General features: G+C 47.7%; 9 protein-coding genes and 3 non-coding genes across 12 annotated transcripts; 6 read left to right on the top strand and 6 right to left on the bottom strand.

The window, feature by feature from the left end:
* Positions 1 to 465: 465 nt before the first annotated feature.
* On the top strand, positions 466 to 553 carry P175DRAFT_0t94. The gene has a single exon. It is a non-coding gene; the product is annotated as a tRNA-Tyr (tRNA).
* A 602-nt stretch (positions 554 to 1,155) lies between these two features.
* On the bottom strand, positions 1,156 to 1,245 carry P175DRAFT_0t84. Its single transcript has one exon. It is a non-coding gene; the product is annotated as a tRNA-Tyr (tRNA).
* Positions 1,246 to 1,777: 532 nt separating this feature from the next.
* Positions 1,778 to 1,865, bottom strand: P175DRAFT_0t83. Its single transcript has one exon. It is a non-coding gene; the product is annotated as a tRNA-Tyr (tRNA).
* A 224-nt stretch (positions 1,866 to 2,089) lies between these two features.
* P175DRAFT_0460772 (SDR family oxidoreductase) lies at positions 2,090 to 3,768 on the bottom strand. The gene is made up of 6 exons (XM_040894741.1): positions 3,388 to 3,768; positions 3,094 to 3,318; positions 3,026 to 3,033; positions 2,809 to 2,960; positions 2,659 to 2,753; positions 2,090 to 2,601 (listed from the first exon to the last, which is right to left on the bottom strand). The coding sequence occupies exons 1-6, from the start codon at positions 3,429 to 3,431 to the stop codon at positions 2,232 to 2,234; spliced, it is 894 nt and encodes a 297-aa protein (XP_040751605.1). The 5' UTR covers positions 3,432 to 3,768; the 3' UTR covers positions 2,090 to 2,231.
* A 942-nt stretch (positions 3,769 to 4,710) lies between these two features.
* Positions 4,711 to 6,524, top strand: P175DRAFT_0481301 (putative C4-dicarboxylate transporter/malic acid transport protein; the record flags this gene model as incomplete). The annotated part of the gene is made up of 4 exons (XM_040895450.1): positions 4,711 to 5,071; positions 5,145 to 5,460; positions 5,514 to 5,924; positions 5,976 to 6,524. 4 exons carry the CDS (start codon positions 4,711 to 4,713, stop codon positions 6,319 to 6,321), a joined length of 1,434 nt encoding a protein of 477 aa, XP_040751604.1. The 3' UTR covers positions 6,322 to 6,524.
* Positions 6,525 to 6,680: 156 nt separating this feature from the next.
* P175DRAFT_0502359 (xanthine phosphoribosyltransferase) lies at positions 6,681 to 8,017 on the top strand. Its single transcript, XM_040897367.1, is given in 6 exon segments — positions 6,681 to 6,878; positions 7,049 to 7,052; positions 7,067 to 7,174; positions 7,240 to 7,552; positions 7,629 to 7,741; positions 7,815 to 8,017. Coding segments are annotated over 5 exon segments (585 nt in total). The 5' UTR covers positions 6,681 to 6,878; positions 7,049 to 7,050; the 3' UTR covers positions 7,864 to 8,017.
* Positions 8,018 to 8,448: 431 nt separating this feature from the next.
* Positions 8,449 to 9,746, bottom strand: P175DRAFT_0517195 (dolichol-phosphate mannosyltransferase subunit 3). Its single transcript, XM_040898965.1, has 3 exons — positions 9,360 to 9,746; positions 9,225 to 9,293; positions 8,449 to 9,110 (listed from the first exon to the last, which is right to left on the bottom strand). The coding sequence occupies exons 1-3, from the start codon at positions 9,405 to 9,407 to the stop codon at positions 8,949 to 8,951; spliced, it is 279 nt and encodes a 92-aa protein (XP_040751602.1). The 5' UTR covers positions 9,408 to 9,746; the 3' UTR covers positions 8,449 to 8,948.
* Positions 9,747 to 10,197: 451 nt separating this feature from the next.
* On the top strand, positions 10,198 to 12,523 carry P175DRAFT_0439815 (putative GTP binding protein; the record flags this gene model as incomplete). The annotated part of the gene is made up of 6 exons (XM_040893985.1): positions 10,198 to 10,540; positions 10,601 to 10,735; positions 10,787 to 10,906; positions 10,958 to 11,092; positions 11,148 to 12,373; positions 12,437 to 12,523. 6 exons carry the CDS (start codon positions 10,198 to 10,200, stop codon positions 12,521 to 12,523), a joined length of 2,046 nt encoding a protein of 681 aa, XP_040751601.1.
* Positions 12,524 to 12,625: 102 nt separating this feature from the next.
* P175DRAFT_0481289 (uncharacterized protein) lies at positions 12,626 to 14,499 on the bottom strand. The gene is made up of 2 exons (XM_040895449.1): positions 13,708 to 14,499; positions 12,626 to 13,651 (listed from the first exon to the last, which is right to left on the bottom strand). The coding sequence occupies exons 1-2, from the start codon at positions 14,029 to 14,031 to the stop codon at positions 12,743 to 12,745; spliced, it is 1,233 nt and encodes a 410-aa protein (XP_040751600.1). The 5' UTR covers positions 14,032 to 14,499; the 3' UTR covers positions 12,626 to 12,742.
* Positions 14,500 to 14,634: 135 nt separating this feature from the next.
* Positions 14,635 to 17,100, top strand: P175DRAFT_0502355 (ABC1 kinase family protein). The gene is made up of 3 exons (XM_040897366.1): positions 14,635 to 15,289; positions 15,350 to 16,692; positions 16,771 to 17,100. Exons 1-3 carry the CDS (start codon positions 14,888 to 14,890, stop codon positions 16,946 to 16,948), a joined length of 1,923 nt encoding a protein of 640 aa, XP_040751599.1. The 5' UTR covers positions 14,635 to 14,887; the 3' UTR covers positions 16,949 to 17,100.
* A 531-nt stretch (positions 17,101 to 17,631) lies between these two features.
* Positions 17,632 to 20,054, bottom strand: P175DRAFT_0510140 (holocytochrome c synthase CYC3; the record flags this gene model as incomplete). Its single annotated transcript, XM_040898490.1, has 4 exons — positions 17,632 to 17,878; positions 17,975 to 18,633; positions 18,689 to 18,753; positions 19,400 to 20,054. 4 exons carry the CDS (start codon positions 20,052 to 20,054, stop codon positions 17,632 to 17,634), a joined length of 1,626 nt encoding a protein of 541 aa, XP_040751598.1.
* Positions 20,055 to 20,193: 139 nt separating this feature from the next.
* Positions 20,194 to 20,613, top strand: P175DRAFT_0502352 (uncharacterized protein). The gene has a single exon (XM_040897365.1). It carries the CDS (start codon positions 20,219 to 20,221, stop codon positions 20,378 to 20,380), a length of 162 nt encoding a protein of 53 aa, XP_040751597.1. The 5' UTR covers positions 20,194 to 20,218; the 3' UTR covers positions 20,381 to 20,613.
* Positions 20,614 to 20,627: the final 14 nt, after the last annotated feature.

Raw genomic sequence — 20,627 nt, 5'->3', positions numbered from 1 at the left:
CTAAACCTGCAACGCCGGGAGTAGTATTTCTTCGGTCTCCTTATCGAAGATGATAGACGCAGCACCTGAGATCAAAGCCCAGTGTCCATTTACGGGGAGAATGACGGGTGAACGGTAAGATTCATCACCTTTCTTGGGAAGAGATTTGTGTGAAAATGAGGGGGATACCTTCGCGTTCTTACTATCTTAGTGTTAACAAGAGATGGATTCTCTATTATTATTTTTTTCCATCGGCATGGGAAATCGTAAGAATATGACCAATCAGGCATGCTATTTAATAAAATTAACTAGGAAGACCTGGATCACGGTTTTCGGATTTGTATGCAAGTTGGCGGCCAAGTTCCAGTACCCTATAATTAAAGAGGCTGTTGAATTGCTGAGCAGGTGGCTGGCGGGAATCCCCAGGCCTTTGGCCGAGGAATGGAATATAGTTTCAGAATTTGTGATTTGGAATCATGGATCAAACCCCCGATGGTCTAGTTGGATATGGCGTTCGGCTGTAATGGAATTAATTGTAACCGAAAGGTCGCCGGCTCGATTCCGGCTCGGGGGACACATCCTCTTTTTTTTTTTTGCTTTACATTTTAGCTCCCACTCAAATTTCCCTCTTCTTTTTGCTCTTCTTTCTTCATTACTGCATTCACGCAGCTAATGTGATTCTCCTACATTATCAAGTTAGCACAATAATAATAATAAGGAGGGGAATCCGAGTCTCTCTCCCGTCTTACCAACTACAGAGCGTTGACACCTAGGGTGTATAACTACCTACTACTCGAATCTTTTCACCTGCATCGCCATACGAACCTGACAAGCGCTCTGAAATGTAGGTTAGGTATAACATAAGAAAAACCGCCTATACTTGTACAACAAGACCTTAAACTCTGGTTCTCGAGTTTAATGGCACATAATAGCTTGCGTGCGTGCAATGCATCGCACAGGGAAGTAGTATCTATCCCATGCAACTGATGTCTAGTGCTGCTCGGAAGTATCCAAACCGCAAAAATTAACCTGACCGCTCAATTGCCGACACTACGACCTTTTTTAACCCTTTAATTTAATCAGGAAAAAAAAAAAGGTCCTCCTCCCTCATATTGATGATGACAGTCTTCATTCATGCAATCAACACAGCAAGAAAAAAAGAAAAGAAATCCTTGATCCCCCGAGCCGGAATCGAGCCGGCGACCTTTCGGTTACAATTGTGATTCTATTACAGCCGAACGCCATATCCAACTAGACCATCGGGGGTTTGAAGGATGCGAGGGACGGGTTTTCAGTGCGTTATCTTGGTACGGGCTGAAGCTAGAGCTCGAACCGATGCCCATTGGGCCGGTACCGGGTACGTACTAGGTACTCCAAGTCTCCAAGTTCAGAGCAGTGAGAGTTTGCCGGAGGTTTCGTGGACCAAACAAACCGTAATACTAGGGCGCTAATTTAGTGGGTATGTTTAATGAGAGGGGCCTTCGCGGATGTAAAGCAGCACTTTGTGAAGTTTGGCTAAATTTCTTGTAGAGTGAGATAACTACTCCTATGTTTTGCTCCATTATTGTGTAGAGGACTAGAGGTCGGTTAACGTACCTAAATAATGGTACGGAGTAGATGCGGGTACAATGGTCTTGGCAAACACACTGCAAAAATACCGTATGCAAAGAGGAAATCTTGGAGATAGAATCCGCGGGATTTTCATGAGGAATAAGGAAATAAATCATTACAGTACCTAATCTGATATTAAGACTGCATCGGCAACTTGCCAACGACAAAAAAAAAAAGAAATCCTTGTTCCCCCGAGCCGGAATCGAGCCGGCGACCTTTCGGTTACAATTAATTCCATTACAGCCGAACGCCATATCCAACTAGACCATCGGGGGTTTGAAGGTTGTGGCTGTTGTTTCCTTTAATGCATTATAAGGCCACTCTTCTTAGTTGGGGTAACATACAACCGTTTTATAAGAACTGGAGCTTTAACAATGCGGGCATTAAGATGGCGTATCTGGAGTAAGGAGTTCAATGGGGCGGTAATAATGGGTAGGAGACTGTTACGTCCATTTCTCTACATTGGAGCAGACAAAATCAATAGAAAAACCAGATGCAACGGTCAGAGAGGGGTGCGTTGGGTACTGTTGGTACGCAATTATTATGGGCAGCCGATTGTCATGCAATACGATAGCTATATAATATATCACAAACTCGCAATCTACTCCTAAAGCATCCTCCCAAGGTTGGGAACAACCCGTTCACTTTCCAAGAGCCCTCTTCAGCTTGTCTAATCCGAACATTCTTGTCATAATGCGATGGAACAGACCGGTCCAAGCCCATCCACCCATAAGACACCAGACCACCCAGCTCTTGTTCCCCTCCCAGATCCAACTCTTCCGGCCTTGGGCCCAGGGCCAGAGCCAGCGCCAGGGCGCAGAACCATACAAGACCTGTGTAACCACGCTTCGTGCATATGCAGCATGAGGCATAGCGCCATCCTGGCTGTGTGTTACACGGCGGTTATATTGATCTTCAATGGGGGCGTAGATCGAGTTAGGTGAAAGAGTACGCTTAACACGTGCGATGCGGGACTGGACGCCTCCAGTTATGACAGTTGTGACGTTTACACTAATTAGAGGTATGGCATTAGTAAATAGACCGGAGGCAAGGGGGAGTCTGGCATACCCGAAGGGCGCTAGCTCTACCCGCATGGTGTCGCTGAAAGAGTGTAGAGCAGCCTTGGAGGCGTTGTAGACGGATCCAAATACATAGGGAATTATCTGGGTGGATAAGCATAACCCTTTCAATCACAATAAAGGGGGGGGGGGAACACACTCCTGCGATAGATCCTATCTGGACGATAGTACCTTTTGCCTTGATGAGCAAGGGTAGGAAGGTTTGGCACATGGTGATCACGGAAAACAGGTTCGTTTCGAACGTTGCACGGGCCTCAGAGAGCTGTGCCTCCATGGCAGGAACCGTATAATCTATGTTGCGGTAAGAGTAGGGCCTCAGTTTGGCCACCACGGATTTTGGATTCTGGAGAACATACTACGGCCCCTGTAATTATTGAGTCAATATCCCCCATTCGAAGCGCGATCGGGGCATGGTGGCACTTACGCGTTGTTTACAAGATAATCCAGCCCTTTGTCACCCAGCCTCCTCTCGACTTCCGCAAAGCACAGGTGGACACTGTCTTCGTCGTCAACCGTCAAGCTCAAGGTTTCAATACCTAGAGCGGCAAGATCCTCTAGGGAATTTGCATCCCGCGCAGTCGCAATTACACGCAAGCCATGCTGGTGAAATTCACGCGCAAGAGAGTTTCCAATTCCACCAGGGGAGCATCTATATCAAATATTAGATCCAAATCGGTAGCAATAAAATGAACCCCGTGGTTTGGAACTGGTAGCTTACCCAGTGATCAACACTGTCTTGCGGTTATCTTGGTCTGCAGCCATCCCAAACCAGGGGGGAGAAATAAAAAAGTCAATAAGATTATTGATTTAGACAGTATTGATTACGATGACAGACAGAGACATGCGTTCTGGGACGTCCAAATGAACGTTGGTCGATATGTAGCTGCAGATTATTCTGATGAAACCTCGGTATGCGGACGGGGAGAGCCTTGGCTCGTGAGCGTGCCAATGAAATCAATCATCTTCCCAGCGAATCGCAAGAACAGAACGTTAAGAATGCAACTTTTTGACGGGATCAAATTCCAGTCTTTATAAATACATCTCTGAACAGATTTTCCACTTTGGTTTTTTAGAGGTGTCAATAGGCTCAGTGCAGGTATTAAACTAGGTATGCCAGAACCTGCAAATCTCGTATGCCTATGCCTATATATATATACTCTGTACCCTGGATACGGCCAGCAGATTTCTTACCAGTTCTAAACAACCCCACTACGGAGTACACCACTCGGAAAATGTGACTATAGAAGGAATATCCTTATGCGCGGGTATTGAAGCTACTCGTTCTCCACTCTTCAACCATAATTGATTCCCGGAAACGCATAACCTGATCCGCTGGCTGAGAAGCTACATTTTGTCACATTGGGGATTGCATCCTGCCCACCTGTATGCTGGATAACCGTCCGATTAGATCCATATTCAAATTGATCACTGCAAAAATTGGAAATTTATATCTATATATATATATATATATATATTAAAAAAATTGTCAAGCTTTTCCGGAGCGGAAGGCGTTGTGTTGTATCTCCACAGAAAAATCTTAAAATTCGACGTCGTGCCGATACCCGAAGAGGAGCTGGATGGAAAGGTCGGATGTTGGAACTTGGGAAGACTGGAGAATGAATCTACTCTTACGCTCCTGAGATGAATCTTCTGTTTTACCATACCTCCTCCTTCGTGTCTCCTGGCGTCCACTGCTCCATAATAATAATCTATCTTAAGTCCCCCTCCCCCCCAAAAGCCCGTCGGTCCGACCCCTCCCCAGGCTAAGTAGATCCAATCCTACTTTCACAATTGGTGCGAACTTAAGCTCCAGCAAAATTTGCCTGTCAGATTAGGAATTTCTGATATTTCGCCAATAGTGGACCCCGGTTTTGATCCTTAAATATTCTGCCTAGGGCGGATTGTTGAGATAGAAGGGGAGGACAGCAGGGGAAATCCGACAAGTGGCGCCTGTCATTGCATTGAGACTGAAGAGGCGAAATATGACCGAACCTACTACTATACAGCTGATCTTTTCCTGGTGATGTCAACCGTGAGGACAATGTATCTTGACCTTCCGCCGCCTCCTCGACACATGAGGCTTCCTGGAGATGACGGCTATCGAACCCCTACGATCGAGGATGCGGAACAAGACCTCTCTAGAAATGTCTCAATAGACAGCCAAGGCAATGCATTCCTCCAGCCGACAGGCTCAAGGTTACGCGAGGCGCATTCCTCGGCTTTGGAAACCGCCCGCCAACCTTCTAGCCGCAAATCTGAGAGAGATGATTTGACCATCACTAGAACTGAATCCGAATTTTCTGCTTCTAGGTTGAGTTGGAAGAAGCGGATACGGCACTTTACGTGGGCGTTCTTTACACTGACAATGGCGACTGGGGGAATTGCAAATGCTCTATACTATAGTAAACATCCTTTTTTTTTTTTTTTTTTTTCTTCCCCGGGGAGGGGAACGCATACTTACTGACTCCTAAATAGTCCCCTATAGATTTCGAGGCTTAGATACGATTGGGATTGTCTTTTTTCTTATGAACATTGTCTTTTACATCACTATTTGGGGCCTACTCCTTACTCGATTTTATCTCTTCCCTTACACTTTCAAGGCATCCTTGTTACATCCCACAGAGTCATTGTTTGTTCCGGCGTCGGTGGTATCGTTCGGAACCATCCTAATAAATATATCGCAGTATGGGACTGACAATACGGGACCATGGCTAACACATGCGGTTTGGATTATGTTTTGGATCGACGCTGCGCTGGCTGTGATTTTGTCTGCTGCTATATACCTGCTCCTGTAAGCTTTTTAGTCTGGTCATCTCAAAGGAAACGAATGCTAACACTCCTTAGATGGTCAACGCAAACATTTACCATTGCCCAGATGACACCAATTTGGATATTTCCTGCCTACCCTATGCTAATTATTGGTCCCCACGCTGGGCTTCTGAGCTCGAAATTGGAGCCTTCTCGATCACTAACGATTATAATTGGCGGCACAGTTATTCAAGGCGTGGGATTTTTGGTTTCGCTGATGGTGTATTCGGCATTCATATACCGATTGATGTCCCAAAAGCTCCCCAAGGAAAATATTCGACCGGGAATGTTTGTTTCCATTGGGCCCAGCGCCTTCACCGTGGCGGGAATTGTAAATATGGCTGCCAATGCCAAAAGATGCTTCCCGGATGATTTCATGGGCGACGGAGCCCTTGCGGCCAGTGTGATTAAGATTGTTGTTGATTTTGCAGCGCTATGGCTCTGGGGGTAAGTCTGATCCATCATCTGCTGTTCACTGAAGTTCTGACAACTTTTTAGTTTGGCAATCTTCTTCTTTTTCATCGCTAGTTTTGCCCACTGGTCAGCTATCGGACCTGGCCGAATGGTCTTTACAATGGGTTGGTATTCATTCGTCTTCCCAAACACTGCTCTTATTACATCGACATTTGCGATCGGCCATGCTTTTTCCTGCAAGCCTATTCTAATTATCGGGACGGCCATGGTCATTCCTCTTTTGCTCATGTACGCCTTTGTCTCCTATATGATGATTCGGGCTATTGTGCTCCATCATATTCTCTGGCCTCAGAAGGGAGAGGATAAAGATGAGGGTGGATTTGAAATTAGGGAGATACAACCTGAATCAGGTGAAGAGACTCCCGTGTAAAGAGCTCTGTTCGTTTGACCGTTTCTCACGACGCTACGACTCGATTTCTCATTGCTATTTGTTTGTCCTGATACCAACCTTCCCATTTCACTGCGCGATATTGAGGTGTATATAAATGCTGTGAACATAACACATGCTGAAGAATCTAGTATCTTCGGAGTACACCTTGTATAGTAAACAGTTATTATTGCTCCAGATCGCTCTCCTATAAAAAGTGCGGCCAAGTCCGACAGGCAAGGACTTCTTCACACGCCCCACTGAAATGTCTGGGATGATCCAATGCGGGCACCACAACCTTATCCTGGGCACCGGCAGCCGCCATTTTTACGTTTTGGTTACTCTCTTACATTTTTCTCTCTTTTTTTTTTCTCTTTACCCCTCGTGTGCTTCTCTTCGATAATATACTTATCTTCTTACGCCTCACTTTCTGTTCTGCAAAGTCCCAAGAGTGACGGATCTCGATCCTGCTTTGAGCATCAAACTTATCCCCCTCCCCCAGATTTATCAGGAGTTTTCTTATCGCCCACAATGCCGCAAAAGGTCTATGTCACGTATAACATGGTACGTTCCCTTGAGAGCCACCCCGCTGTTTCACGCCTACAACCTCGCACAATACTCAGCCTTGAGAAAGCTCTCTCCATGCATGCATTTATTATTGTCGATTTTTTTTTGGCTGCCCTTGCTGGAGGCTTGTGCTTCAGGTTCTGCGTTGTTCAACCCGACTGACACATTGCATGTGCAAAAAGGTCCACAAACTATGCCAGTCTTCGGCTGACAAAATCCTGGATAAATTCCAACCCAACCTTATGATCGCTATCGGTGGTGGTGGATATGTTCCTGCTCGCATTCTCCGGTAAGGTGCACAAGCGCAACCGTAAGAGGGAAATGGAGAATCTAACTGGGTTTCGTTTTGCTTAGATCATTCCTGAAGCGTCCCGGTGACCCCAACATCCCTATCCAGGCTATTGGTCTCTCTCTGTATGAGGATCTCGGCCGTGGCGACCCCGAGGAGGTTCCTGGCACCAAGGTTACCCGTACACAATGGCTGGATCTGAGCTCTTTGGAGATGGCCAACCTGATCGGCAAGAACATTCTCATTGTCGACGAGGTCGACGACACACGGACAACGCTGGAATATGCTGTCCGGGAGCTGCAGAAGGACGTTGAGATTGCGCAAAAGCAGCTTGGTCGCGAGGGCGAGAAGACAAATTTTTTTGTGTTTGTGCTTCATGTATGTCATGTCGTTCATTTGCGCGGGTGGCCTTCGTTAGGGCTGTCTGTCGTACGTATTACTAACAGATTGGTAGAACAAGAACAAGTCAAAGAAGGGAGAGCTGCCCGCGGATATGATGGAGTCGGGTCGCTACCATGCTGCTGTCACGACTGATGATGTTTGGATCTGCTACCCTTGGGAGGCCAAGTATGTCTACCATTTCTCCAATGATAGTTATGTTTGGTGGAATATCTTCGATGACTAACTAATCTCTGTGCAGGGATATTGACGAGCACGATAATTTGGCCAAGGAGAACCCTCTTGTTTAAGTGCTTCTTCAGCATGCAACATGCAGCCCGCCGTGCACCCTTCTTTTTTCTTCTTTTTCTCCGACTGTCTACCCCCAACATGATCGAGGCACTTAGGCTCCGATCTGACTGCACATACATTTCCTTTCCTTTCCTTTCCTTCCATCCCCCCCCCTCCCCTTTTTTTTTTTTTTGGCTCTGAGTCGCTTATACTACACATGTCATGTTACGAACGGTGTTCTTGCTGGTATTTGATAGAAAAAAGCTAAGCATCTAGCTTGTTTGGTCTGAATCTGGTTGCTATTAGATGACTTGAATAAATCTACGGGCATTGGGCTTTGCGCCTGCCTCTTATTCAAAATTGCCCAACATTAACTAACTTGTAATGTCCGTCTTCAAGGGTTGTTAATGAACCTGGGGTATCCCTGCGTTATCCGACTGGTAACTAGTACTAGGTAGTACCTTGGTAGTACTCTGTATTTGTGAATGCATGTATCTATATACCCCAGGTAAACCCGCAGAGCAACAGCTGTACAAATGGAAGCTACATTCTATTTCTGTGGTGAGAAACGGTCGTGTTATTATATGGACGAGACAATCGTATATCGCTAACACAACCAAGTCATTCATTATATACATACGGAGTACTTAGTTGGAACCCATGCAAAACCGCAGCATGTGTCTACTACCTAAACTATAGGTAACTAGCAACCACATCGATCCTCATCTATTCTTAAAACCCTCCCTATACCGCTTGACTTCTTTAGGTCTTAGGCGCATTGATTATACAATCTTCCGACGTCGAACCCGAACAACTCTCACATCGATCTCTTTGATTATCCCACACTTGGAGAACTCGGAACAAGTAGAGAAACAGTATACAAGGAGAAAAGAAAAAAAAAAAAAAAAAAACACCTAACCTTCCCGATAACGGTGTATATTGTACAAAACCAACCGCATCCCCCGGGTCCTAGCTCCAAGAAAAGGAGAAAGAACCAACAACCAACAACAAACACACATCGGAAAGAGAGCAAGAAAAAGAAAGAAAGAAAGAAAGAAAGAAGAAAAGAAGCGGAAGCCCAATTACCATCCCATGTATTGCTACTCTAGTCAACATCGACATTCTTCTTGCGCAGCTCGGCCTTTGCTTGCTCGATCTCCCGCTGTAACTCCTTGTGCGCTTCGGGGACATCGTTGAAGGTCAGGATCGCAACTCCCAGGCGACCGAGCAAGTAGCAACCGAAACATATTAGGGCGTAGAAGGGGAGCTAGATTGGGTGAGAGAGGGATGTTAGCGATCTGCGGAGAGGAGGGGGAGTCTTGAAAGTAGGAAGGGTGTGTCGGGGGGGAGGAGGAGGAGGAGGAGGAGGAGGAGGACGTACAACGGGGATGACTTCTTGCTGGAATGTTTCGTTAAGGGGGACGAGACCGAGGTATAGCGATAGGTAGAGCTGGAGAGAAACAAGCAAAAAGGTTAGCGGCTGTTTAGGATGTGGGAGGAGTGGTGGTTTGCGTACGGAGGAGACGAGCAGGAGGACGGAGAGAGTCTGCTGGGCGCGTGTCATTGTGAAGGAGTGGCGAGGATGGGATGCAAATGATTAAGAGCTAGGGTGGAAGATTAGACGAAGAAATGAAGGCGATAAGCTGGCGTATCGAAGAGAGAGAGGGAGAGGGAGATGCTTGGGAATTGAATTGAATGGGAAATTGTATGCTAATGAGGGACTGGGTATTAGGATGGACTCAAGTTCCAGTTGTTCTCATGCGGTCGTTTTCCCTTCCCTTGGCCGCCGCGGAGCTGACCGTATGGGGTTCGTATTATATTTTTCAATCGACATCAAGGAGCCGCATTGAGCTGGTGGGTTATGGGTTTAAAACCATATTTATAGTGAATTCGATTTAAAGACAGTGCAGATATTTGTATTTCAGCTTTTGGAGCTCTATTTCAGAGAATTCTGGGCTTTCTGTGCCAGCTTGTATGGTGTATTCAATTAATTACACCATTACGCCTGGCCCGACAACTCGTTCTCGGAAATCCGTGCCTGGAGCCGCCTCAGGCCGCGACATGTATGTCTTAAATCCATATTTTGGTGCGTGCAGTTGACTTTCTTGATGCGTCTTCTTTCTGAATCCTCAACCCTCAACCGCTGGCAGAAACGCTGTACCTGATCGTTGCAGCATACTTCAGGTAAGTATTGAAGGCTTTTTCATATAGATTGGCCCGCAGAACTACGTCTACCCCTTATGTCTGGAGGCTAGATTGTACTACTTATATCTCGGGATCTACCACCCAGAGGCTCTCATTCTCGACCGCTAACCAGGAACAGATCTCCCAGGAGAGTGATTTTTTTCATACAAATGGGCTCCAAGAATGAGGCAAGTGAGATTTTGAATCCCACTGAGGCGCTCCTGGGCAGACAGGCTCGGTTTCCAGAAGGAATAGATTGTCCCTCCCTTGGTGAAATATTTTCTGAATTGGCGCAATTGCCGCCATCACTAGACATTTCTCAAGCTGAATCAATGTCACTTGATGAGCAAGAGGCTTTATTTCACTCCATACAGGACGCCCTTTCGAAGGCAGAGAGTGGCGGCGATGTGGGGTTCTTTGAAGACGCATCGAACGCTCTAAAAACGCTATGGGGCTGTAGATCTAACTATTTGGTACAAGCTACAGAAGCCTTGGCAAATGGAAGCAGAAATCGTGAGTATTAACTTACCATTCGAACTTCTTTGTGGGCTTGCGTTACTGATCTTCTTTCAGCCTTGTTTCGGTCTGCGTACGGCCAAGCGGGAATTTTAAGTTTCTTTCTTCAGCTGATAGCCTCAAGAGAGACTACTGACACTGGCCTGATCCTCCATTCTTTGCGGTTGGTTGGAAACTCTTGTGCTGATACAGGTGGGTTTTGCTGCCCTGCGCAGAGGAGATGTTAAGATTGACCCATTCCAGACGAGAACCGCGCAATTGTGGTGAAAGACAACTATACATTTGCCATCCTGCGGCGCCTCCTGAACCCGGGACTCATCCAGGTGGTGATTCCAGTTATATATAATTTGTGCATTGATTATGGTAATTAACCCCGCGGGTTCATATTGTACGCGGAGAGCTGATGATATGTAGAACCCGCCCAGTCCCAGCTAGCAGCCAACCAAATAGTATACATCCTCCTGAAGTTGGTGGAAGATGATGGATTTGGAGATAACGAAGCCCTACTAGACTATGTTTACGAGCTAATAGAATTGGTGGGCGAGCAAGGTATAGCTGTCGTTTCCCCTGATTTTTACATTGTCTCTGACCAGTATGATTCTAGAACAAGGAATTGAAAGCTCCCCGGAAGGGACGATTCCACTTCTTATAGCCGTTGCCCTGAATACGAGGTCTAAATCTACGATCTCTCAATTTTGTTGCCTTACAAACTGTCTTGCGGCGTATTTGGAAAAGGAACGATTCCAAACTATCTGTGTATCAAAGCTCATGGTGGCGGACGTCCTTTTAGTGCTCCGCCACTCACAGTCTCTCAATCCTGAGATCTCTTCTACCGAAGAAAGCCAAGCTGTAACACAGTCACGATTAAAGATCAATCAAGCACTGTCTGAAGTTTCCGCCTCACCGTTATTTGCAGAGCGCTACCCGCTAGACTCCCCGCTCGCGGAGATGCTGAAATCCTGGCTCGCCACCACAAAGGACCAGCTTCAAATATGCGCCTGCATCATGCTTGGTAACCTCGCGCGGTCCGATGCTGTGTGCGAAGCCATGGTTAGAGACCTCAAAATCCACGAAGAGCTGATCGGAATCCTCAACAGTAACGCCCGAGGCGCGGTCCTCCACTCGGCCCTCGGCTTCCTCAAGAACCTAGCAATCGCCAGCGACAATAGGCTCTACCTGGGCAGAGCCGGGATCGTCCCCGCGATCTCGCATCTATGGGGCTACGAAACCGTCCCGCAAGTGCAGCTCGCCGCGACCAGCATCGCCCGCCAACTGATCATCTCATCCGTCGAGAATATCAGTCGACTCCTGGACCAGCCTCCCTCCGCTTCCTCCTCCGGAAACATCACCCCCGACGCTGATACTGACAAGAATCCCGCCGAGTGCAGTCCTACCTACCTTTCTCTACTCCTTGCGTTGTTTGAGAAAACAGACTCTACGCCCATCAAAACCGAGATTGGACGCATAGTAGCCTCCATTTGTCGGACACTTGTGCGTGAGTCCCGCGAACAAAGCGCACAGGCTACTTCTCTCCTGGGCAGCCTTTTCAGTAAGCATGAGGGCGTGGCTCTCCCGGTAGGCGCAATGGTCACTCAGACACAGTGGCCTGTTGTCCGTAGCGAGGCGTGGTTCGCTCTCGCTTTGATGGCATCCAGCAAGCCCGGTGCTTCGGCGGTTGTGTACTGCCTGCAGAAGATTGATGGGTTTGTATTGATTAAGCAGATTCTGAGTGCAGAGGGGCCTGGTTCAGATGCAGAGATAGACAAAGTACAATGGGCTAAGGATCGGGATAACATGATTATCTTGGTTCAGGAGTTGCTGAGGAACGATGTAAGTTGCATGAATCTTAACCTGTGGGGGGGTTGAATACAGGAGCTGACCAATGTTTATTAGCCCGATACGCTTCCAGATTCCTGGAAGACGACAATACAGGAATTGATGAGGAGCCATGTGTCCAAGTACCTTAAACAAGGCGAATAACGGCTTATTGGTTCAAGTTATGGGTTGGGAATGGTTCAGGAATAGACTGATAGATACCTGCATATATTTAAAGTCGATTGGTTTCCAGACAAATAACCTGCACGGAATTCAAGATTCTGACTGTATTGATATCATGGGATATTAAACATATGAAGCCCCAAAAGTCACGGGTATCTAACTATATGTACAAATTAAAAACTGTATATCAACTCCATAATATCAGGCCAATCTCGGGCACACCATCTCTCGAGCATATGCTTGGTACCGGCTCAGCACATCAGTGTCGTCCAGGGACCTCAGCCTTGGCCCAGTCACATAGTGAGCAGCCAGTCCCTTGCCATCTATGATGATATCTGTGGCTTCCACCTCAGATTCATCTTTCGATTTTCCTTTGTTTGAACTGCCACGCTGAATGAACGACTCAACAGCGGCCCCATCACGACCCATGAAACAAAAGAAGTTTTGACTGATAGGATCAGTTGGTTGCTTCCACATGGGAAACTTATATCGGTTTAGACTTCCCGTCTCAAGGCGATGTAAAAAAGAATAATGCTGCTGAGCTTTCACGGTCCAATCGTCCAATCCTGGTCCACTCTCTGTGTACATGGCCATTCCAATCGGGGTGTGGTCGAAGTCTTCATCGCTAGATGGGAGCCAACGGTGATTCCTAAATGGTGAAGTGAACCCTTTATGTACCTTAAAGCCTTTGGGTCCGTTCCAGGATGGTAGAGTTGAGGCACGCCAGGAGTTTTGATCGACAGAATCCTGGGACGGTTGTAACTCTGGGCGATAGGGGAGCGCAACCGAAGGGTGGCTGTGGAGGCTTTCGAGCACTCCTTGATTCACAACATTGGCGGAAACTATTATCGAGTCGGAATGATCCAACTTGGTTTTCACGGTAGTTGGGATCGTATGATCCTCGAGAAATACGACATCACCATCGATCCAGACAAACAGCATATTTTCACCCTGATCAACTATTTCGGTTGGGAAGGTTCTGGAACGGGAAACCGAATAGGAGGGGGTTTCCTCGACCGTGGCCGCAAGCCATCTAAGACTATCTGTGTCGTTCGTTTGTGGAATAAATACCACTCTGTCAAGGAACCCATCATTGGAGGCGAGGTTTTTCTGGAACTAGGTTAGCAAGTGATCAGACAGTCAAGGAGGTAAAGTGAATTCCAAACCTGTAGATAGCAATTCAATATTTCTGTTCTTTTATATTCGTGAAAAGGAACCAAAGCCACGATTTCAATGGCCCTTGGCTTGCTGAAATGGCCAGCGCTGGACGAAAAGGCATAGAAAAGAGTCGGAGAGCTTCCGGGAACAAATAGTGGGAGTAACCCTAGCTTCAAAAGCGACAAGTCTGGACAGCATACGCGAATAAATATCGCAATCATGCATATATAGCTTATAGCGCACCATATGAGCAGACTTGTCCAGGACTGGCGTGGTGAATCCTGCTCATCGTCGGCTTCGCCGTATGATTCAACATCATGGATGCGACCCATGGTGTAGTTGCATGCTCGAACTCAGAGACTAGAGTTTATCAAAAACAAATGGATCAGAACGAGCATTGTTTCAACATTGTTGTTCTCCCAAATTAATATAGTCGCAAAGTCGAAGGCAGGGGGGAACTAGATGAAGCGGAAGGCTCTATCCATTGTCGCTTGCGGAAGTTGCAGCACAGATAGACTCAAAATCCTCAACAAGTGGCTTCTGACCCCGCGAGCAAACTGTCAGAGAGCCGGAAATTACCGGTTCTGGCAGTCACATTGGCAGGAGAATTGGACCTGAGACTTCCTCGCGGTGGCTGGAGAGGTATCGTCTCTGGAATGCGGTGGATTCGGCCAACTACCCCAGCATTGACGCCGAACTCAATGTCCACAAAGTACTAAAAATATATTCCTTCATCCCTGCCGGAACAAGTGATGTTCTTGAATGTCGATAATACACCTGGTAGTGGTGGTGGTGGTGGTGGTTGTTGTTGTTGTTGACTCGCTCCAAGTTGGATAGAGGTCCAAGTATGTATACGATGACGTCGTAGCACGTGCAAGTCCGCCCGGAGATTCTTCTTGTCGACCTGCGAAACGAAGTCCGGCGGCCAACGGAGTGGCTGTTACTTCCCTGGCCAACTGCCCCGACAGTGTCTTTCTGTTCTATATTTCTCGATATGATTTTTGGCGCAACTTCTCAGGTGCTTGATTCCTGTCTGAGAACATGAGGATAGCCTCCCAGGTTGGCCGTTTCTGTTTGACTAGTGGTAGAAGTCCACAGCTGCTCTCCCGCTTCTCCCCGTCGCCCGCATTTCGCTTCACACGTCTGCCGTCATGTCCACGAAATATAGGTCCAATTCGTCCGAGGCGAATGCCACGGGGGGCGAGGGTTGTATTGATTTCAGCTCTGGCTCCTGCCGCCTTTGTGAAGCTCACAGAATCTGATGATACAGAAGGCGACAAGACCCTCGAACAGCGCATGCTAGAAGCCTCGCGTCGAGAGGTAAAAGAGGATATCCTGGAGAAGACCCAAGGGATACTGGGATTTGGAGGGCCTGTGTTGGCTTACTGGACATACTACGTTTATGATACAATAGCCACCGGTTTTCGTTTTGTCCATCTAGTGGCCATATTTTTACCAGTCATCCTCTCCACCCCCGCGATATGGTTTGGGAAGCAGATCCAGGATCGTGACGGTGTTCGAACAGGGACTCTGTGGTGGTACGACTTCCTCGTGAAGTCAATGGAGCGTGCAGGTCCTGCCTTTATCAAGGTAGGCCGTTTCGAACTGTAATATACCGAAAACGTGCTGACCTGATGGTTTTTTTCCCAGCTTGGACAATGGGCCGCCTCTCGAACCGATATTTTCCCTCCCGAGATGTGCAGCATTATGTCATCCCTTCATTCAAATGCCCCTGCCCACTCGTTGAGCGAGACCAAGCGAATTATAAGCAAAGCCTTCAATGGCATGCCTTTTGAGGACATTTTCGAAGAGTTTGATGAGAAGCCTCTGGGTGTAGGAGCTATCGCCCAAGTCTATAAAGCGAAGCTAAAGCCGGAACTATCTAACATTGCCGACAATAAACGTACTTCGGAGCCCCAAAGCCTAGGGGACAGGGTTCGCAAGAACGTTGATGTGTTGGTAAAAAGCTCTCCTCAACGGGTCCCGTCCTCATACGTCGCCATCAAGGTGCGACACCCCCGTGTCGAGCGCCTTATCCGCCGAGATCTGAGAATTATGTCGTTTTTCGCCTCGTTTATTAATATAATTCCAACAATGCACTGGCTGTCATTCCCTGATGAGGTAGCCCAATTTGGCGAAATGATGAAGCTGCAGTTGGACCTCCATATTGAGGCAGAAAATCTCAAAATATTCCGGAAAAATTTCAGGTCTCGCACCACAGCCTGGTTCCCATATCCCTATGATGATTACAGTACCCGTGAGGTCCTCGTGGAAGAGTTCGCGCAAGGTATTCCATTATCGACCTTCCTTGAAATGGGAGGGGGTGTATACCAGGAGGAAATTGCTAATGAGGGTCTGGACGCGTTCCTTCATATGCTTCTGATTGACAATTTTGTACACGCAGACCTACACCCGGGGAATATCATGGTCCGGTTTTACCGGCCTAGTGAGCTAGATATATCGCTCCATAAACACACTCGAGCGTCTGATGCACCAACCGAAGCCGAAGTAGATGTGACGGAAGCTGTTCTTTCTCGGCTGCGCCCTCATGCACAGAACCCACGGGATTGGGAAAAGGCTCTCAGTAAGCTCAATGCCGAGGGCTATCGCCCGCAGCTCATTTTCATCGACACGGGCTTAGTAACCCAGCTCAACGAGATCAACCGAAATAACTTTCTGGATCTCTTCCGTGCTGTTGCAGAATTCGATGGCCACCGTGCAGGACAACTCATGGTTGAAAGATGTCGTCAACCAGAGGAAGTCATCGATCCGGACGTATTCGCCCTCAGGATGCAGCATCTCGTTCTGAGCGTCAAGTCACGCACGTTCGCCTTGGGAAACATTAAGATTGGAGATATTCTCAGCGAGGTTTTGTCCATGGTTCGACGCCACCATGTCCGTCTTGAAGGAGATTTCGTGAACGTTGTGATTTCCATTCTCCTCCTTGAAGGTATCGGGCGAAGCATGAATCCTGATCTAGATCTGTTCAAGAGGTATATATCCCACTTATCTTCTCCTTTTCCATTCCACATCTTAACAACCAACTAACCAAACCCTCTTTCTTCTCCTAGTGCTCTCCCCATCTTACGACAACTCGGATCGAATACCACTTTCTTGAAATCCGTTCGGTCAGGCGACACCTCCATGCTCCGCGTTTGGGTTGGGCTTGAAGCGCGTGGCTTGCTCCAGGCGAGCGTCGAAAGCGTCGAACAGTGCGTTAAATACGACCAGCTCTCTCCTAATATCTAGATCATGAATGGAACGGATAGAATGTCGAGAAATGATGTGCTGCCTGAAAATTTATTTTGAGCAGCATTTCTCATAGCATACATAATAATACATACAGGGCCTTTTTTAGCCCTCTTTTGTAAATTAGATCTATAATTAGTACCGTAAAAGTATATAATTTATTGTACTCATGAAAGAATTACCATCCGAAGCCTTGCATATGACGAGAAAAAAAGTGTTTTGAGATGGTGAGAGTGTGTGTGTGTGTGTGAAACATAGATTATGTTGTAGATGCTAACGAAGAATAGTAATACACAAGGGCAGTAAGTAACGGGGAAGTAAGTCTATATAGAAACATGAAGCATATCAACATATACCACACACACACACACACACACACACACACAACACAAAACCCCGCTGAAATAGGGTAAAGAAGGTTCAAAAAGAAACCGATTCCCGAGGGAGGGAGAGAGAAACCATGACTCCATATACACCATTATCATATCAGACCACAAAACCCAGCCTGCGGAATGCAAGAGACGGCGAATAATCATAGCTGCACCGTCAAGATGCCACGGTTTTTTTTTTTTTTCTTTTTTTTTTTTCCCAGGTATCGATTGAGGAGTGGAGGAGAATGCAAAAGTAGGAAAGCGAAATTTTGAGGTTGGTGATGGTACATAATACGGCTGCTGAATCGATTACTAGTTTTCGTGGCCTCGAGCAGCGCCGCCGCTGGCTCGCCACCAGACGTCTCCTCCCCATCGCATCAATCGCTCGACGGCTGCAGTGGGCGAGTCCAAGGCCGGGCGGATATCGAGGTAGAAGACGGGCTCTCCGGTTGGCTCTGGGGGTCCGGAATAGTAATCGATCACATAACGGACTTCTTTCGGACCAGATGGCGTCTGGCGCATCACAAACCAGTCGTGACGGTCAAAAGGAGGGTTGGTTCTAGCGTTCATAAACCCGTTAGCAAAAGTAGTTCAACCAAATGAGAGACACGTCTCTCGTCAACAAACGAGAGAATGTGGAGCGATGGACACTCACTCAAATTTCGACGGAAATACGTAGCCCAGAGCCTGGAGGATCCGCGCCTTGGGTGTAAGCTCCTGTGGACGGCCCTTGAATTTCACCAGGCGGGGCTCTGGAATCGCATTCGCCGATCCATCCATTTCCTCCCTAGCCAGTTCCATGGCGAGATTCTCCTCGCCGTGACGACACTTCTCCCATCCCCGGGCCAGACCCTGCGAGAACGTCCGCTCCCATCCGACAATTTCGTCCCAGGCGCCCTCGTTCAAAAAGTTATGAACGGCAACCATGGCCTCTACTGCATCTTGAGGGGTATCTGTGTAACCCTTGCGCAGCATAGCATTGTACATCTGCTGTGGAGAAGGATACTCCCAGTTACCCTCGGAATCGCCTCTGGGGATTGATGAGATTTCACGCTCAACAGCCAAGTCCACGGTTTGGTTAGGCGCGCGCTCCTGAGAGATCGTCGAGAACATGTAGTTGAGAGGGTTCAACCTGGATAATGTCGATGGTTTGTTCTCCGAGGCGGGGGACGGTTCCGGTACTGGGGGGTTGGACTTCTGCACGAAGAATGGAGAATCTGTTGCGCGGACGGGGCAGGCACTTGGAGAATCGGCAGCAGGGGGAGTTAACGGAGAAGGCGAAGAAGCATCAGAAGCATGCATAGGGCATCCCGGCTAAGTCTTCATTAGTCGTTTTACATTTATATCCTGCGTCCATCATTCTACTCACGGGAGGAGAGGCCTCAGAGGTAGAGGGATGATTGCGCGGCGCGGGAGTTGGCTTCGCCTGCGAATCTGCCCAAAACCAGCCCATGATGAATATGAATGTAAGTTAGTTGGATTTCTAGATCCACTAGACAATTCGAAACAGGGAAAGGACCGAGGAAATTGACGCAAAAAGCCTAGAAAAAGATTTTAGAGGAGTTGAAGATAGAAGGGAAAAAAAAGAAGACTGAATTGAATTGAAGCCTTCAAAACTTTTGGGCGGCGATGATATAATCGGAGCGATTACGGTATTCCGATAACAGATGGGCGTATTGCAATACGGTAATTACAATACCGCCATTTTTCCGGGAGCACGATAATTCTTGATCACTAAACCACCAATAGGAGGAGTCCTTGAATTAGCTTACATCTAAGAGTTGTAGTCGTTGTTGTAGAAAGCCCTTCTTGTGGCAATAATAACATTAATAGAGAACAGGAAATAAGTCAAGTCCCTCAAGGATTAAAACGCCATTCCCTCTCTGGACGCCTTTCTGCCACTCTGAATATAATCCGACAAAGAATCCATCCCACGCTATAGAACAAAAGAAACAGGTAGATCGAAAGCTAAGAAAGGGGAGGGGAATGAGGGAAGAAGAGAGAACCTAAGATGATTCACCCTAAGAAAGGAATATGCAAGACGCGGATAGCATAGCATATCCACCAGGGGGCGGTTAACCCTGAACATCATGCACAAGTCTTGAAATGAGAGCGTACCCAAAAAAGACTGCCAGGCCTACCCAGACTTTGTTGCGCTGAAGCCAACTTTGGCCGACTTCCCTGGCGACGTTGCCACCTTCCACGACAGCTCCGAGCCTAGGGGCGCTTCCGTTGGGCCGTCGGCGAAGTGCACTGGTCTCTGGGGAGCACTTGTTTGATGCAGCATTGGGATCCGGTCGCAGCTGTCCGGTGGCAGTGTCAATGCGGTTGTCCTTGAGCCATTTCCAGTTCTCCTGGTCTAGTTCGGGCCATTCCGAGCGAAATTTCAACCCACCATCTCCAGCCTTCACATTGTTGATTCCTTTGGAGGTGGGTGTAACTCCGGGTGTGCAGGAGATATGGGTGCCGCCACCAGTCGAATTCCACCATCTTGACCGGGCCGCTAGGACTCGTCTTTCTCCTTCGGAGGCGCTCACGCTGCCAGTGGTCATTTCCTCGCTAGTCATGAAGGAAAGTAGGCCAATAAGGATAGTGGAGACTTCCCATGCTGGGTTAAATGATTTGGGATGAAAGTCACTAATGCTGAGACACAGGCGAGATGACGGTTGGAACCGACCACTAGGTGTATGCATGCGAATCGCGGGAGGGGCAAAAGGGTATTCGGGAGGAAACATCAGAGTACCCCAGTACTGGCCATTTTCGTAGGGTGTTCCGGGCGGACCAGTGAGAATATAATGCCACCTAAGAGGAGAATTCAAGTCAGTTTCTACATGTCAAGAAGATGACCGGGAGGAAACAGGTGGAGGGGGGCAGACTCGAGGATGTTGGACTCTGACGGATGCGCGACGATGAAAGGTGGAGGATTCTTTTGGATATTTTGGTACTCGCGGGTGAGCTGTTGGATAGTCAGTCTGACGACCTTGATCTCAAGGCTAGAATAGTTGAACTCACTCTTTTGTATGCGGCTTTAGTGGCCATCTTGCTGACAGCTGTGGTGTGAGGGCTGCTGGTGGACTGGAAAGAAGTATGGAAGCCCGAGGAATGTATAAAACGATGGGGGGCTGCTCAGCGGAAAAAGAATGACGCAGGACGAGCAAAGTATTACGAAGAAGAGAGGACGATGAAAAGAACAGGGAAAAGGGGGAAAGATGAATGATTTATGACACTTTTGCTGAGCAGAGTTGCTTCTTTCTGGTTTCGAAGGGCAAAGGAGGCGCGGGGTCACGTGCACGAGTATTGCTTCATCA

Source organism: Aspergillus ochraceoroseus (genome assembly GCF_002846915.1).
Source record: "Aspergillus ochraceoroseus IBT 24754 chromosome Unknown P175scaffold_5, whole genome shotgun sequence".
NCBI lineage: Eukaryota > Fungi > Ascomycota > Eurotiomycetes > Eurotiales > Aspergillaceae > Aspergillus > Aspergillus ochraceoroseus.
The sequence above is the reverse complement of the archived record's forward strand: the minus strand, read 5'-3'. Positions and strand labels throughout refer to the sequence as shown.